At 57.5% G+C, this 16,188-nt stretch overlaps 1 protein-coding gene across 2 annotated transcripts in view; it reads left to right on the forward strand.

Annotated features, from left to right (window-relative positions):
* The first annotated feature begins 242 nt into the window (after positions 1–242).
* Positions 243–16,188, forward strand: part of DOCK8 (dedicator of cytokinesis 8) — an 89,417-nt gene continuing 73,471 nt past the window's right edge. For both annotated transcript variants that reach the window (XM_075558903.1, XM_075558905.1), the window contains exons 1-6: positions 243–370; positions 5,739–5,810; positions 8,758–8,884; positions 10,816–11,028; positions 13,011–13,096; positions 14,632–14,698. In XM_075558903.1, coding sequence (XP_075415018.1) covers positions 243–370; positions 5,739–5,810; positions 8,758–8,884; positions 10,816–11,028; positions 13,011–13,096; positions 14,632–14,698 — 693 coding nt within the window. The remainder of the gene's footprint in view (positions 371–5,738; positions 5,811–8,757; positions 8,885–10,815; positions 11,029–13,010; positions 13,097–14,631; positions 14,699–16,188) is intronic.

The following is a 16,188-nucleotide window of genomic DNA, read 5'->3' on the forward strand; positions in this document are numbered from 1 at the left end:
ACCTGACTGTCCTCATTGACTGCCTCCCTCCCCATGCCCACCTGAGGCCTGCCCCGTGACAGCTCCCTGTCAGCCTGGCTCTCTCCCAAGAACGGGGCGGCAGGGCAGCCCTGCACACCTGCCTGGGGCCTGGCCCTGACAGTCACTCATGCTCACCCGGGACTCCTTTGTCTCCTTTCTGCCGCCTCCTCCAGCCTCAGTTTTACGACCCGGTGGAGCCGGGGGACTTTGAAGGCCTTCTGATGTCCCACCTGAGCAGCCTGGATGTGGAGCTGGCCCAGGAGCTGGGGGACTTCAAGGAAGACGACCTGGATGTGGCATTCACACCGAAGGACTGCAGGACCCTGCAGCCCTCGCTGCCCGAGGAAGGGTGAGTCCTTGCTTAGCTGTGGGCCAGGGGCGGCGAGGTGCCGGTCCCCAGGAAGGGTGGTGTGCAGGTGAGTGGCGCCAAGCTGTCACCTGACTCATGGTGGCCTTGTGGAGAGTGGGGCCAAATGCTGTCCTGGTGGGATTCAAGCCCGGGTCTTGTGTGCGGGAAGGAAGAATTGCACCCGCTCTGCTTTTCTTTCTTGTCTGAAAGGAATGTGTGTGTCACGAGAGACATCCAAGTCCCTGCGGCCCCTCCTCCTCCCCCTTCTCAGCCCCTCAGACCCGGGGTCACGCATGGGGTCACGCATGTCTGGGGGCGAGGAACCTGCAGGGTTGTTAAGGCTGCGCCCTGCTCTCTCCGTCTCCCTCGTCTAGCGTCATGTCACCTGTCTTGGGTTGTGTGTGCACTTTTGTCTGTGGAACGTACACACACACAGGGAAACGTACCGTCTGCTTTGTCACAGCCCAGCGTGTGGAGTCAGCGGCACACGCCCACTAGACCCCCTGGAAATGTGGTTTCTTTTGTTTGCTTTCTTCTGCCCCCACCTTCCATCCCTCCTGACCTCCCTGCCCCTTCCTCCTCCCCCTGCCGGGCCCTGACCTCCTCATAGTCTTGAAAGCCTTATCGTTCTGTGCGGAAACCATTTTGATTTTGATTTTTCCCCTTATGTTAGCCCAGGTTGACTAGAGAAACAAATTCATAGACACTCATATGTGTGTAAGAAAGAGCTTTCTTTCAAAGAGTAATTGTGCATTAAAAAAACTTCCCAGCCCAGTCCAGATCAAGTTCATAAGTTTGACATTAGCCAATATGTCCAATTCTAGTCCATAAATTCCTCTTCAGACTCACACAACACATGCAATGACACCGAATGCAGGAAGGTCACAGGCCAGTGGGTGGAAAGTCTGGTGGATCCAGTGGCAGTGGAAGCATCTCAGCACTGGTGTGGGTCTCCACGTGGCTCCTCCAGCTTCAGGGCTCTGGCTCCATCAGCATAGCTCCATCTGTCATGTCAGCAGGAAGACTAAGCAGAGGGTCTGTCTGTATCTGGCATCCAGCGAGCTGTTTATCTCCGTAGCACCTCCAAATGAGGTCCTCAAGCTGCAACCTAATTGACAGGCTAGACTCCACCCCTCCACTCTTAATAGTCCCAAGTTGACACCAGATCGCATAACTACCACACCCCTTATGATAATGGTTCATGAAATATTGGTCTTTATGAGATGGACCAACATTTGGGGCATGATGTCCTCCCATGTTGTCCGTGTGTGAGGCGTTTGCCAGACTTGTCATTGTTTTGGGGGGATGTGTAATACCCCATTGTGTGTGCATGCATGTGCTCACCGGAGTGTGTTGACCCATCATGCCTCTGTCGCTAGGCTTTTGACCGGTCCAACCTTTTGCCACTCTAGAGATTGCTGGGAGGCATGTGGGTGTGCCCTTGTCTCTTCCTGTTTTGTTGTCGATTTCTTTAGGGTAGGTGCCCGCCAGAGAGGTTGCAGGGTCGGAAGGGATGTGTGTTTGTGTTGGGTTAGGATTGTGCCTTGCTGTTTCTGCAGTGGGTGGGCTGGTCTGCAACCCCACCCCGGCTCCACTTTGAGAAGCAAACCGCTGTTGTTAAGTTGACCCCAAGCCACAGCCACCGACATGTGCCCAGTTGAACACCAGAGGATTTCCATTATCCGGGCCTTTCTAAGGTCATTCCAGGTGGATGCGTAGCTGGGTTCCTCCTGGGGGCTCATAACAAAATCACTCCGCTCTGTGGAGATCTGCTGGCACAGTGGCTACACGTTGGGCTGTAATCGCCAGGTCAGTGATTCAAAACCACCACCTGCTCCGTGGGAGAAAGACAAGGCTTTCTACTCCTGTAAACAGTTACCGCCTCAGAAACCCACAGCGGCAGCTCGACCCTGGGCCTTGGGCCGCCCTGAGTTGGAATCGACATGGTGACAGTGAGTTCATGAGGTCTTCAGATCTGGTCCAATCGTGTAAGGGTAGGGCGGTGCTCAAACGGCTTCACCAACCAGAGGCTTGAGGAGCCCTCCTCTCCAAACAATCCCAAACTCACTCCAGGGAGTCGATGCGGACTCATGGTGGCCCTAAGGGACAGGGTAGAACTGACCCCTGTGGGTTTCGAGACTGTAACTCTTCATGGGAGTAGAAAGCCCGTCTTCCCATTTCCCACAGGAGGGAGCTCTTCATGCTGAAGGCTGACCTTGCCCCCCTCTCTAATATTCTGAAACCAGCCCCCCAGCAGCAGCAGCAGCAGCCACGCTGGGACCCAGGGCCAGGGCTGCTCCGTGTCAGAGGGTTGGTCCTGCCTCCAGGTGCGGCTCCGGCGGAGCTAACCTCACAGCACCTTTGCCCACGGTAGAGAGTCCTTTCATCTTTCTTCCTCTGAGTCAAAAATGGACCGTCTATTGTCTTCAAAGGAGATCAGAATCTTGGGGGAACCTTGTCGACAATACTTGCCATGCATTTAGATGGAAGAGTATATATATATATATATACAAACACATATATATGAACTATGCGAGGAAAACAACAACAGAAAATGCACCACCATTGAACCAATGCCGACTCATAGCGACCCTATAGGACAAGGTAGAACTGCCCCGGGGGGCTCTGAGCAACGTGAAGGGGAAGGTAATTTCTTTATATTAGCATCACTTTTTAAATATGATATTCTCCTGTCGGCACAATTGACACCAGCGCATTATCTTCCTGGCGATGCTAAAACGGCTTTCATTGCTTTAATCGTGGCTGTGTGAGTCGGGTTGACCAGAGAAACAAACTCCCCGACACTCATACGTGTAAGAGAACTTTATATCAAGAAGTAATGATGCATCGATAACGCAGCCCAGCCCAGTCCAGTTCAAGTCCATTAGGCAGACATTAGCTCACGGATTCCTCTTCAGATTCACATAGCACAGGACAGGATGCAAAATGGAGGAGGATCACGGGCCAGTGGGCGCAACATCTTGTGGATCCAGTGGTGGTGGAAGCGTCTCAGCACTGGCGTGAGTCTCCACGTGGCTCCCCCAGCTCTCAGTGTCTCCTCCACAGGAAGGTGAAGCAGAGTGTGGCCCGCATCCAGGGAGCTAGAGAGGAACTTCCCAGAATCCTCAGGAGAGGGTCACGCCCACCAGGAGCCATCATCAGGCTGTGACCTGATTGACAGGCTAGACTCCACCCCTTCACTCTAGGTATCAAGTCTCGGTGAAATTATGTAGCTGCCACAGTTGCCAAAGGCCTGCCACATAATTGCAGCTCAGGAGGGCACCCTTTCCGATGCAAGTAACCGTGGGTGACCCGTCTGAGTGCCCCCGGCCTGAGCTGCCCCGGCACAAGCTTGGACCTCGCCCACCTGCCTGAGTCCAAATCCCCACGCTTCCTCTCCCATCACCTCGTACTTCCACAACGGAGCAAACAGTAGAGCCTGCCCCCAGGAACTGATGGAGGACCCGTGGGACCCGTACATGTAAAGTGATCCAGTCGGCGCCTAAACCCACTGCCTCTGAGACCATTTCTACACATAGGAGCCCCTGTCGAGGGCTTCCCAGCCTTCCTGGATCTTTACAGGGACACAGAGCCTCCTTGTTCTCCCACAGAGCCGCTGGCGACTTTGAACCCCGACCTTGTCCTTGACAGCCTGACCCACAGCACCACCAGATCAGTGCCTCCAAAGCCACACTCACGGCCACCGACTCATTTCCACCTCGCAGCAGCCCTCCAGGACAGGGTGGACCGGCCCCTGCGGGTTTCTGAGACTGTCACTCTTGATGGGCAGAGAAAACCCCGTCTTCCTCCCGAGGAGCGGCTGGTGGTTCGAACTGCTGACCTTGTGGTTAGCGGCCCGATGCATGACCACTGAGCCACCAGGGCTCCTCGTCAAGGGCACGTGGGTGTGGACTGCCTTTCCCTCGTTTCCGCCCAGTCGCCGCCCGTGGAGCCTGGCTGTCAGCGTGGAGCCCTGCCACAAAGGGCTTCCTGGTCGGTGTTTCAGAAGCAGGTGGACAGGACTTCCTTCCGAGGTGCCTCTGGGTGGACTTGGCATTTCCTAACGGCCGAGCTATCCGTTGATCACGTAGGGGTCCTGGGCCACCAAGGGGAATCCTGCTGCACCAGGCCAACTTCAAGGCCCTTAGTTAATCAGCACTGCAGCTCTAAGACGTGAGCAGCCGGCTGGTAACATCAGCGCTTCACGGTGGGGGAACAGAGGCGCAGAGCGGTGGCGTGAGCTGGGAAGTGACGTGGCTAGGCTTTGGGCCGTCAGGGCCCAGATCTACATGGCTGACCTCGGCGATGCTTCCCCAGGCTGTCGGCAATCCCACCTCCAGGCACGGCTTGTCGCCCCACTTCACAGATGAGACAGTAAAGGCCCGTGGCATTTGTTGGCTGCTGAGAGGAGCCGTGGAGTCGGTCAAGACTCCACGTCCCGTGGAGGAAAATGCCACCCGGTGCTGCCACAGTCTTTGCTAGAGCCCGTGGTTGCAGCCACGTGGCACGCCCTCTCACCAAGCGTCTTCCTCTTTTCCCTCGACCCTCTGCTTTACCAAGCATGAGTCCTCCTCCGGCGTCCACACCAAGCTGGCTTGGGAGAAGTACAGCGTGCATGCTCCTTAGGAGCCAGGAGGGAGAGACTCCGTCTCAGTCTTCGGCCAGTCCCTGGAGAAGGCCCTCGTGCTGGGAAAGAAGGACGGGGCAAGGGCAAGACCCTCACAGGAAGGGATGGCCCGGTGGCTCGAGGGGTTGCATGGACCGCGCGGCACCGGCGCTGTTCCGTGGTGTTGCAGAGTGGCTGTGCGTCGGAACGGACTCCACGCCGGCCCTTAACAGCGTTGCTACACACCAACCAAAGCTCCCCGCCTGCCCCCCTCCCGCCCCCAAGTGTAAGACGGCCCTGCTTTGTGACTTCCACAGAGCAGAGCCTACACGCCCTGACAAGGCTCCCCAGATGACTCGGTCCAATTACCCCGGTGAGAAATGTGCGTGCAGACCGATTCTCTCTGTCTCCTGCTTGGTAACAACGGGTTCTACCTGTCTGTGTCAGACGCCTGCCCCCGGGCAGGCAGCTGAAGAGGAGCCCACAAAGCACCAGATGCCAAGGTGCTGGCCTCACCAAAGGGAGGTCTTCTTGCCCCGGAAGGAGTCAGACACTCGCAGTGTCCATTTCCTCTCTGCCCTGGCTCACAGAACCGTCTGGACCTATTGTCAAGAGACACGGTCCCTGGAGAAGACCCCCCCCCCAAAGCTTCATAAAGGGGTCCCCGTGACTTGGAATTGACTCGCTGGTTTCGGGGTCTGACCGGGCTCTTTCTGTCCAGTAATAACTAACACGCGTCTCTCCCCAATTCTGCCTCCTTAGTGTTGAACTGGACGCGCACCTCAGAGACTGCGTGCAGACCTACGTGCGAGACTGGCTGATTGTGACCCGCAAGTAAGTCGCCTTTTAACATGACAGAGAGAGACTATTTTCAATTTGCTTTTGTTCCGCTCAACCTTCCACTCCAAAGCCACGTGGACCTTTGTGTGACGGGGGATAAATTACTGCCACTCCTCCAGCCAGAATGGCTTTCTCTCCTAGAGTGACGGAATGTTCTAGAACGTTCTCAGCTGTGTTGACCCTCCCCTGTCCTGCAGGGTGGCGGTGTGTTGGAATTGCCTACCCAGCAGTGAGCTTGTCCAGCCTTGGCCTGTCCTACACAGGAGCGAGCGGGCACGCTCTCCCCCAGGGCTTTTGAGAATGGCCCCTGGCCTAGCAGACAGCAGAGGGGCATGGTTGTGCCTCCGTGGAGTTGGCTCATTTTGTGTGGACTGGAGTTGGGTGGCACCCTTGGGTGACATTGCCTTCTGCAGGCAGAACTTTTGGGGTCATTTTCTCAGAACGAACTCACGAGGGATTCCGCATCCTCCGGGAGGCCCGAGCTCCTAAGTCATTAAATGCTCTTACCTGCTGTTTGTGCTCGGGGTCACTTCGGCCATGCCGCTGAACCACTCATGGACATGACAGGCTATGTCGCGGATGTCCGGAGACCTGGCCTCCCACCCTGGGAGCCTCCAATGATTCTGCAGGAAGGTCGTGGCCAAGGAGAGCCGGGCGGCAGGACTGGGGACTGCCTGTGTTTTATGACTGCCTCTTTCACTCCCGTGAGCTTGGTAAACAATTAAACCCCAACAGCTTGGTGCGTGCATATAATTCAGTTCCTCCCCAAGCACCATAAAAATCTCTCTCTGATCCGTAAGTGCTCATTATGACCAGCGGCTGGGACGCTGCCTGGCCAGGGTGCTTAGCGGATTGCTCTCAAGAAGGGTGGGAGCCAGCCAGGCCCGCCCATCTCTGCAGCAGCTGCACGGAGCAAACAGGTCAGGGCATCAGCTGACTGTCCTTGGTCCCTGTGGTCTCAGTCACAGCCACAGCCACCAAGACTCAATGCAAAGGACACAAAACAAAGCTCTCGCTCGAAGAGCCTGCCCCACCCCGGCCAGTCGGAAACAAACTCTCCTCCAGATATCTAGGTCTTTGGAAGCTCTTGTTGTCTAAGAAGCTGGTGGCATAGTGGTGACGAGTTGGGCTGCGATCCGCAAGGGCAGCAGTTCAAAACCACCAGCCACTCCACAGGAGACAAACTCACAGGCGTGGTCACTCTGAGTAGGCGTGACGCCGTGGCATGATGCCGTGGCAGTGAGTGAGCGGGCTCACTAGGTACCGGCACTGGCTTTCTCTGTCCCTGTGGGGTGAGGCTGTTAGCTGCCACGGAGCCCGCTCTGACTCAGAGCAACATTGGATCTGACTGGATCTGCTGTAGCTTCTAGTCACTTCTCTCAGCGTCATGCCCCTCCATTGTCCCCGAGACCAGGACATCCTTTAGGAGCGGGGCCCGCTCAATGTGGGCTCCTTGTGTCTTAATAGCTCATATGCTTCTATACGTTGGCAGCATGGAACAACGGGTGCCTCCTCAGTCCCTTGGGTTGGTTCTGAGTGCCCACGCCAGGCTGCCCTTCCATGTGATGCCCTCCCCCTGGCCTGGAGAAAGGCCGGGTGATCTACGTCCACAAAGCAGCTGCTGAGAGCCCCATGGGGTGAGTGTTGCCCGGACAGGCATGGACCCCATGAGTCCTGTGAGTTGATAGGACCACCACTGGATGCTGGGTCTCCTGGGCCACCTCACCCCACCCCACCCCCAGGAAAGCGTGGCCCCAATCGTGGGTGCACCTGGTGGCTCCAGGCCCACAGTTACTGGGTGACTCTGCTGCACAGGACACTTTGAAAAGCAAGCTCATGCTTCGAGGACTGAGATGCGCCTCACCCGGGCCATGGAATTTTCCATCGGCTTCTGTGCGTGTGGAATTGGACATTGAATCAGGAAGACCGAAGAAGAATAGTTGTGCGGGCTGATGAAGCATATTCAAAGCCCCACGGACCTCCGGAAAGAACACACGGATGTGTGTGGGAAGCAGTACGGCCAGAATGCTCCTTCAAGGCAAGGATGGGGAGCCCGCCTCACGCACTTTGGACGTGCTGTCAGCAGAGACCAGTCCCTGGATAAGGACCTCCTGCTCGGCCAAGTATGAGGGCAGCGAAGATGAAGACCTTCAGCAAGATGGACGGACAGTGGCTGCATCGATGGGCTCAAGAAGAACAATTGTGAGGGCGGGGCGGTGTCCCACTGTTGAGCCCAAGGTCGCTATGAGTCGGACCAGACTCGATGGCACTGAGGACCACCTAGAGTCCCTATGAGTCAGAGTCGGCTCGACGGCAGGGATTGGCTTGGCTTCCTATCTGCACCCACCCACTCTCTGAGGGCAGGACTGTCCACATGCCTGGCCAACGGGCCGAGGGAATTCCACGCAGGCTTCGCCTCCGTGGGGACTCTGCAAATGGATTTGGGGTTTTCCCTGGTCACCCGTAGCCTCCCGCAAACAGCCACCCCTTTCCTTTTAAAATTCAGGTTTAACCATCTTTGCGGTGCCGACAAAACATGCTATTTGAGCTCTTCAAACCGTCTTCCTTTGCCGCCGTGGACACGCTGAGATGTATCCGGCCTCTTCCCGAGGCTCCGGGTCTGGCTTTAGCTTGTAGCCAAATGGCCCACATCTGAGTTACTGCCCCCCGAGGGGGACATCTTCCCAGGCTGGTCCTATTTCCAAGGACATGCATGTGTCTGGTGGCCTCAACCCGGTGGGCATTCAGATGTGATGACTGACTGCGTGCGGGCCCTCCCTCAGGAAGCCTTTGCAGGCCCGTGTGCAGACATAAGCCAGGGACTTTGCTGCGGGGTCTGATGATCTTGTTCTCTCTCTCTCTCTCTCTCTCTCTCTCTCTCTCTCTCTCTCTCTCTCTCTCCTGCCCCCCTTTACAAATGGAACTGACCCTGCTCTGAAAGGAGCCAAGGGGGCTGGGAGCCCTGCGGCTTCAGCAGGAAGACTGGTTCCCGGAAGGACTTCCACAAGACGCTGCAGAGACAGACCTTTGAGTCTGAGGCCTCAGAGAGTGCGGAGCCCAGCGCTGAGGTGCGTGTCCCTTCCCTGGGCACGGGGACAGCTGGGCACATGGCCATCCTGTCTGGGCAGGAATAACGGCAGGTCTCGCAGAGCATCAGGAGAGGCCAGGGGTCGCCACCGTGCAAGTCAGGAGCACTGACTCCCCAGACTTATTCCTAGACACAGAAATGGGGGTTCAGTGAAATCCCCACAGGAAATGAGGATCCAGGGGCCGTGGGGAAGTCCTGGGACAAGGGAATGAGAGGACATTGGATTTTCCCATGGGCTTATGGAACACCCCCTCTCACCTCAACATCAGCGAGCAGGGGCTCTCACTGGGGGCGGGGTACCTGGGGCCATCGCTGTGAGATGCCGTGGGGACTCCAGGTGCTGTTGGGGCCACTGCCCAGTTAGTGGTCAGCAGCCCAGCACTTAACTGCTGTGCCACCAAAAGCCCAAAACTCTGACCCCTAGTGACCCTGGAAGATGGAGTGGAACCACCGGCAGGTTTCCGAGGCTGCCCCCCCCGAGATTGCAATGGGTCCTTTATCAAGATGCCCCCCCAAGTCTCTTCCCAGTGGCTCCCCACACTGGGACCACCCTGCATGGGCCTCTGTGGCCTTCCTCTCGGGGAAGGGCCACTGCAGGAGCCTCACACCAGCCATAAGCACTGCCTCTGAGTCTGGGTGGACACAGAACAGCCCTGCAGGACAGGGCAGAGCTGCCCACGGGCGTCCACGGCTGCCATGCCAGGGAAGCAGACCAGCTTTTCTGTTTGCTCCCACGTGCTTAACCGCAGCACCCCCAGGGCCCCTGAGTGGCCACTAGACTGCATTGCTGCCCGGCTGGTGTTCTCAGTGACGGCTCAGGGCTGCCCCGCAGGGTTTCCTCGGCTGCAGCAGCTCTGGGAGCAGACGGCCAGGCTTTCTCCCGAGGGGCCCTGGGGTGGGGAGAATGGCCATGCTTGATGGCGAGGGGCTGAGCACTCAGCTGCTGTGCCACCAGGCTCCACTCAACTCTGACTCATGGAGACCCTAGAAGACGGGGTAGAGCTGCCCCTGGGGGATGCTGAGACTGCCACCCCTCACAGGAGTTGAGAGCCTCCTCTTTCTTCCGTGAGGCGGCTGGGGGGTTTGAACTGTCGACCGTGCGGTCGGCAGCCCATCATGTCACCAGTACGCCAGGGCTCCTTGTTTTGTCTAGATCAGATGATACCTCAGGTTTTCTTGGATCAAGGAGCAAGATTGTTGTACTTACCCTGGTATTCCACGGTTTAGAACACCAAGTTCGGACATTGACACTAGCGTGAGGTCTCCTGTGTCCTTGTTGCCCCCTGCCCCCATGTGAGACCTGAGCATGGTCAGCATTGCCACCCCACCCCACCGTCCCATCCTGTCCTGTCCTAGCCAGAGATGTGAGTTTGGTCAGCATTGTCCCCAGTCCCCTCCCTGTCCTTTCCCAGCCCGAGACAGAAAGAAACATGGTCAGCATTATTCTTTGTCCCCTCCCTGTCCTGTCCTTGCCTGAGATGTGAGCCTGGTCAGTGTTGACCCCTGTCCCCTCCCTGTCCTTGCCTGAGATGTGAGCATGGTCAGTGTTGACCCCTGTCCTGTCCCTGCCTGAGAGGTGAGCTTGGTCAGTGTTGACCCCTGTCCCTCCCTGTCCTGTCCCTGCCTGAGAAGTGAGCTTGGTCAGTGTTGACCCCTGTCCCCTCCCTGTCCTGTCCTTGCCTGAGATGTGAGCGTGGTCAGTATTGACCCCTGTCCTGTCCCTGAGGTCACAGAGACTTGATTTCCAATGCCTAGAAAGCAGCAACCTCCAGCCCCCTGGGAACTGTTTCCAAGCTTTTCCTCGTGGGTTAGCTCTGGGCCCCCGAGGAGCGGGAAGGAGAGGTTTCCTCCGGGACTGCATCCTTCTCCCACTCCCTGGCCTCCCTCTCACGACCGCATGTCCCCTCGCAGACGGCCCCCTGCAGCTTGCGGGTGCTGTGTGGCGGTTCTGGGAAGGGCCCCCTCACGGCCTGCGACTTCACCCTGCGCAGCCTGCAGCCCGAGCCTCGCCTGGAGGGCCTGCTGCAGCAGGTCAGCGTCCAGGACCTGGAGCAGCGCAATGAGGAGGCCCGCAGGAGCGGCCGGCCCACCCAGCTCTTCGCCCTCTGCCCGCCACTGGATGAGGTAGGCGCCCGTCTCGGGACAGCAGTGGAGGGGGTGTGGGGGGGCGCGGGGTGGATGCGGGTGCTCAGGGCCACAGCCTGGACCATCCTGGCTGCCCTCGATTCCGAAGCACGGCAGACCCGTGCGACAGGCTCCGAGGGCTGTCATCCTGATGGCGGTACCTGGCCAGGCCTTTATTGGGAGGCAGCTTGAGAGTGGGGGTGGGAATCCACCTGCCAAACCACCTGTTAGCAGTCAAGTGTGAAACTGCTCCTGCCCCCCAGGACCTTGTCTTTGCAAGTTGTTGTGGCAGAGTGGGGTACCCTGGAGGCTGCTAACTTCAAGGTTGGCTGTTGGAGAAAGACGAGGCTTTCTACTCCCACCAAGAGCTACAGCCACGACCCCACCCCCCCCCCCCCCGCCTGGACAATCCGGGACAGTGCTCCCCTGCCGGGTAGGGGCGCTAAGAGTCAGAGTCTGCCCGAGGTTTGGTTTGGCGGTTGCTAGGTACCAACCCATAGCAACCCCACGTAGAACAGAAACAACCACCCCCCCCCCCGCCCCGCCGGTCCTGTGCCATCCTCACAGTGGTTCCACATCTGGGCCCTCTGTCCCAGCCACCGTGTCCGTCTGTCTCACACATAAAGGAATATACCCAGATGGCGAGGCCAGGAGATTCACGTGCTAGAAGCTGTTAGGGCCCCCGCCAATTCACAGCAACCCAGACAGACAACAAGCAAACAGGGCTTCGCCTGCGGTCGCCGGGTCTGCGTTGGCAAAGTGTCTGAAGCAGCTCACCGGGCCTTTCTTGCTAGTCCGTCACGGTCTGGAAGCTCTGCTGAACGCTGTCACCGTGAGTGACCCTGCCGGTGTCTGAGTAGTGGTGGTGTAGCTTCCGGGCTCGTGGACACCCTGACGACAGGCGGGCAGCGACCGTGCGATCCGGTACAGCTCTCCAAGGGTCTGGGCTCGGTGTGGGTGAGCAGGCCGGCATCTCTTTCACCGCGCCCCTGCTCCGCTCACGGATGCGAGACACGTGATCGGGAGGGACCAGTGCCCGGAGAAGGACGTCGTACTTGGTAACGTGGAGAGTCAGTCAAAGGGAAGGAGGCGCCCAGCCAGACGGACAGACACAGTGGCTGCGACAGTGGAGGCGACCTTGCTAATGATGATGCAGCAGGTGCAGGACTGGGCAGTGTTTGTCCTCTTGCACTTTGGAGCCCTAAGGAAATCGAGGCTCTCTGGAACTTAGCATCACTGTGAGCATACGCGGACGCATGCCAGCCAGCCAACCACTGCCATCGAGTTGATTCTGTCGCCAAGCAACAACTTCAGTGTGCCTCTCTCCCTTCTAGCTAAGGAGAGAGGCCCTCTTCTCTCAGTGGAGGGCCCCATCCTGCCAGGAAGGAGCCCCGGTGGCATAGTGGTTACGCATTGGGCTGCTAACCGCAAGGTCAGCAGTTGGAAACCCCCAGCTGCTCCGAGGGAGAAAGGCAGGCTTGAGCCCGGAAGCAGTCCTGCCCTGTACTAGAGGGCGGCCGTGACTCAGAGCAGACGGTGGCGGTGCATGGGGTTTGCTGTCCTGCATGAAGACCCTGCCTCGGATGGCGGGCCTAAAGCTCCGCGTGGACTCGCCCTGTGCCTCAGAGAGAGACATGCCCTGAAGGTGTCCGGCCTGTCCTCGGAGCGGGCCCGCGGAACAGAACAATAGTTGTGAGCTTGTGCGCCGGCAGCCGGCGGACGTTCCAAAACCACAGCATCCCGGAGCCGATTTCCTTCCTTCCCCCCTCCGTCCCTTTGTCTCCGCGGCCTGGGGTTCTGGAGGGAGGCAGGGCTTGCTGCCTGTGCTGATGGCAAGGGCCAGAGAGCAGACTGGTCAAAGCTGGCGTACAGTGGGAAAGACACGGGGGTGGGAGGGTGGCCTTCCCGTCGCTGGGTGAACCTTCCCGGACATCCCTGCCTCCAGGAAATGTCCCCTGACCCATGCAATGTGATTATCACAGGAGGATGCTGTGGAAATCCGTCCGGTCCCTGAGCATCCCAAGGAGCACCTGGGCCACAGAATACTGGTCAAGCTGCTGGCGCTGAAGTGAGTCCCGGGAAACCCACACCGCGCTGCGTTCCGCTCAGCTACAAATGGTTATTGGGGCCGGGGGGGGGGGTGGTTGTGATGCGAGCTACAAGTGGGTACTGTGTGGCGGGATGGTGATGCGACCCTGTGGAGAGATTGCTATCGTGGTACGGGTTGCGATACAGTTGTTGTTGGTATTTATCCTCACCTGACTTCCTTTCTTTCTGGCTGTTGAGAAAAGACACGGCAAAACAGACAACAATTCACACTGCCCCCCACCCCCCAATTCAGCCCCACGATGTCACCCTTCTTGTTGAGCAGCTGCCCCACTCACAGAAGCTCTTTGCCCTCAAGGGTCTCATCTACTCTTCTGAGGTGCTGTGCTCGCCCTGAGGAGGCCTGGGGCCGCAGTGGTTGTGAGCTGAGCTGCCAACGCCAGGGCCAGCAGTTCAAAACCACCAGCCACTCCAAGGAAGACGATGAGACTTCCGACTCCCGTAAAGAATGACGCCCACAGGGGAGGCTCCGATGCTGCCCTAGAGTCTCTGTGAGCCCTGTAGACACTCAACAAATCTCAAATTCGTTGCTATCGCGTCAACCCCGACTCGCGGGACCCTGGAGGGCAGGGTGGAACTGCCCTTAGGAGTTTCCCAAACTAAGCTTTCTTTTTTATTTTTATTATCACCATCCATCCATCCATCCATTGGGTCAAGCACATTTGTACATTTGTTGCCATCATCATTCTCAAAACATTTTCTTTCTGCTTGAGCCCTTGGTATCAGCTCCTCATTTCCCCTTCCCTCCTTCACAAACCCTTGATAATTTATAAGTTATTTTTTCATGTCTTACACTGACCAATGTCTCCCTTCACCAACTTTCCTATTGTCTTCCCCCCAGGGAAGGTGTTATATGTAGATCATTGTGATCGGTTCACCATTTCTGCCCCCACCTTCCCCTTCCCCTCCTGATATCGCTACTCTCATGATTTGGTCCTGAGGGGTTCATCTGCCCTGGATTCCCTGTGTTTCCAGCTCTTGTCTGTACCTGTGTACATGCTCTGGTCTAGCCGATTTGTAAGGCAGAACTGGGGTCATGATAGTGGGGTACTTCACCACAATGTCACCAAGGCTCCAATGATCCCATACAGACAGTTCTGTGAAGAGCCCAGGGTTCAAGGTCGACTCCTGTCCTGCTGAAACTAACCTATCGCTGGGCTTCAGCAGCCTGGAGCAGGTGGCTATTTGGGGGGTCAGGTAATAGTGAAGTTATCTCAGGGTGCTCCAGACTCCATGCCAGCACCCTGCTCCCACGGAGCAGCTGGTGGATTTGAACTGCTGGCCTTGCAGTCAGCAGTCCACCTCTCCACCCTCTGCACTCCCGGGGCTCCCCGATGGACTCCATATCGCTGGATTGGTAGCCCAGTGTGATTCTCGTGGTTAAGGAGTTAGCCAAATGCAGCTGCATTCATAACCACCCCTGTGACCAGGCCCTCGCAGGACACGGAACGTTCGCTACGTGGCAGCCCCTGGATGTTCCTCTCTCTTCCCCACCAGGTTCGAGATCGAGATTGAGCCTCTGTTTGTCAGCCTCGCCCTGTACGACGTGAGAGAAAGGAAGAAGGTAAGAGCTCTCACACAGAGGCCACAGAGCAGCCACTGGGAGGTGCTCAGACCCCCTGCGACCCCTGACGTGTCCTGCGGGGTCACATGTGTGTAGGAAATGAATTTACACTAAGAAAGAAAGGCATTTACATCAAGGAAGCAGCCTACCCCACCACAGAGCAGGCATGTCCAGTCCAACCCAAGTCCATGGGCCAGATGCTAGCTGCAGACCAGCTGGATGAAACAGGACCACAGGCTGACAGCGGCAGAGTGGAGGGGATTCCAGGTCAACAGACAACTTGACAGCCACCCATAGTCCCCAGGGCCAGCAAACCACAGTGTGGCTGCCATCCCAAGAAGCCAGGTGCAGGATCCAGGCCAGCAGGGGGAAGACCAACAGCCGCTTCTCCAGTGTCTCTTAGGGCAGTGGTTCTCAGCCTTCCTCACGCCGCGGCCCTTTCCTACAGCTCCTCATGTGGTGGGGACCCCCAAACATAAAATTATTTTCATTGCTACTTCATCACTGTCATTTTGCTACTGTTATGAATCTGGTGACCCCTGTGAAAGGGTCCTTCAAGCCCCACAGGGGTCATGACCCACAGGTTGAGAACCACTGTCTTAGATCATATAGGGTCACCTGTGAAACAGCAGCGTGTGCTCCTGGCCAGGGAGGCTTTGGAGTGAGAAATGGCTCCCCGTCCTGGAAGCCACCCTCGGGGCCCATGTCCTCATCCGTTACCCATTCAATACCCATTCAATACCCTCATTCAATACCCAGTGTGCCCTGTTTTTGAGTGAAAAGAACACAGCCACCCAAGAGTCCTTGTGAGTGTGCTTGTGGTTGGCGTCAGACCAACTTACTGTCACCGAGGCGACCCCAGCTCCCAGCGCCTTACAGGACAGGGAGAACGCCCTGTGGGCCTTGGAAGACCGCGCCTATTCACAGGCGTAGAAAGCCTCCTCTGAGCGTAGAAAGCCCAGCAAGTGACCACTGTCTCACCAAGGCTCCTCTGTGTCTCGACCCCTAACCACGTGGATTTCTGGGAACACGCACCTCGTAGCAACTGCTGTGGGGCAATTAGCACCTCCCACAGAGGGTCGGGAACCACTGAGGTTTGTGGGAAGGACCCGCTGCCTCAAGCCCATTCTGCAGAACCACACAGAGCTGCCCGCAGGGCTTCTGAGATTGCGCATCCATACGGGAGGACTGCCTCAGCCTTCTCCCACAGAGCCGCTGGCGGGTTTGAACTGCCAACCCCCCAGTGCCGAGCCGCAGCACCAGCAGGGCTCCTTAGAGGAGCCTCTGGCACTCAGGGCACCGCTGGTTCCCAGCCCGCTTCCCGGGGTTGGAAGGAGCAGGTCTGACTCCCCACATGGTACAAACAAGGCTGTGCATGACAACTTGCAGAAAGACTGGCTATCGACGCCACCAGGAGAATTTAGGAAGAAAGGCCTGGCAGTTGTGGACACACCGGGATTGCTGTGGGCTGGGGTCGACTCCTTGGAAAT

Source organism: Tenrec ecaudatus, chromosome 10, assembly GCF_050624435.1.
Source record: "Tenrec ecaudatus isolate mTenEca1 chromosome 10, mTenEca1.hap1, whole genome shotgun sequence".
NCBI lineage: Eukaryota > Metazoa > Chordata > Mammalia > Afrosoricida > Tenrecidae > Tenrec > Tenrec ecaudatus.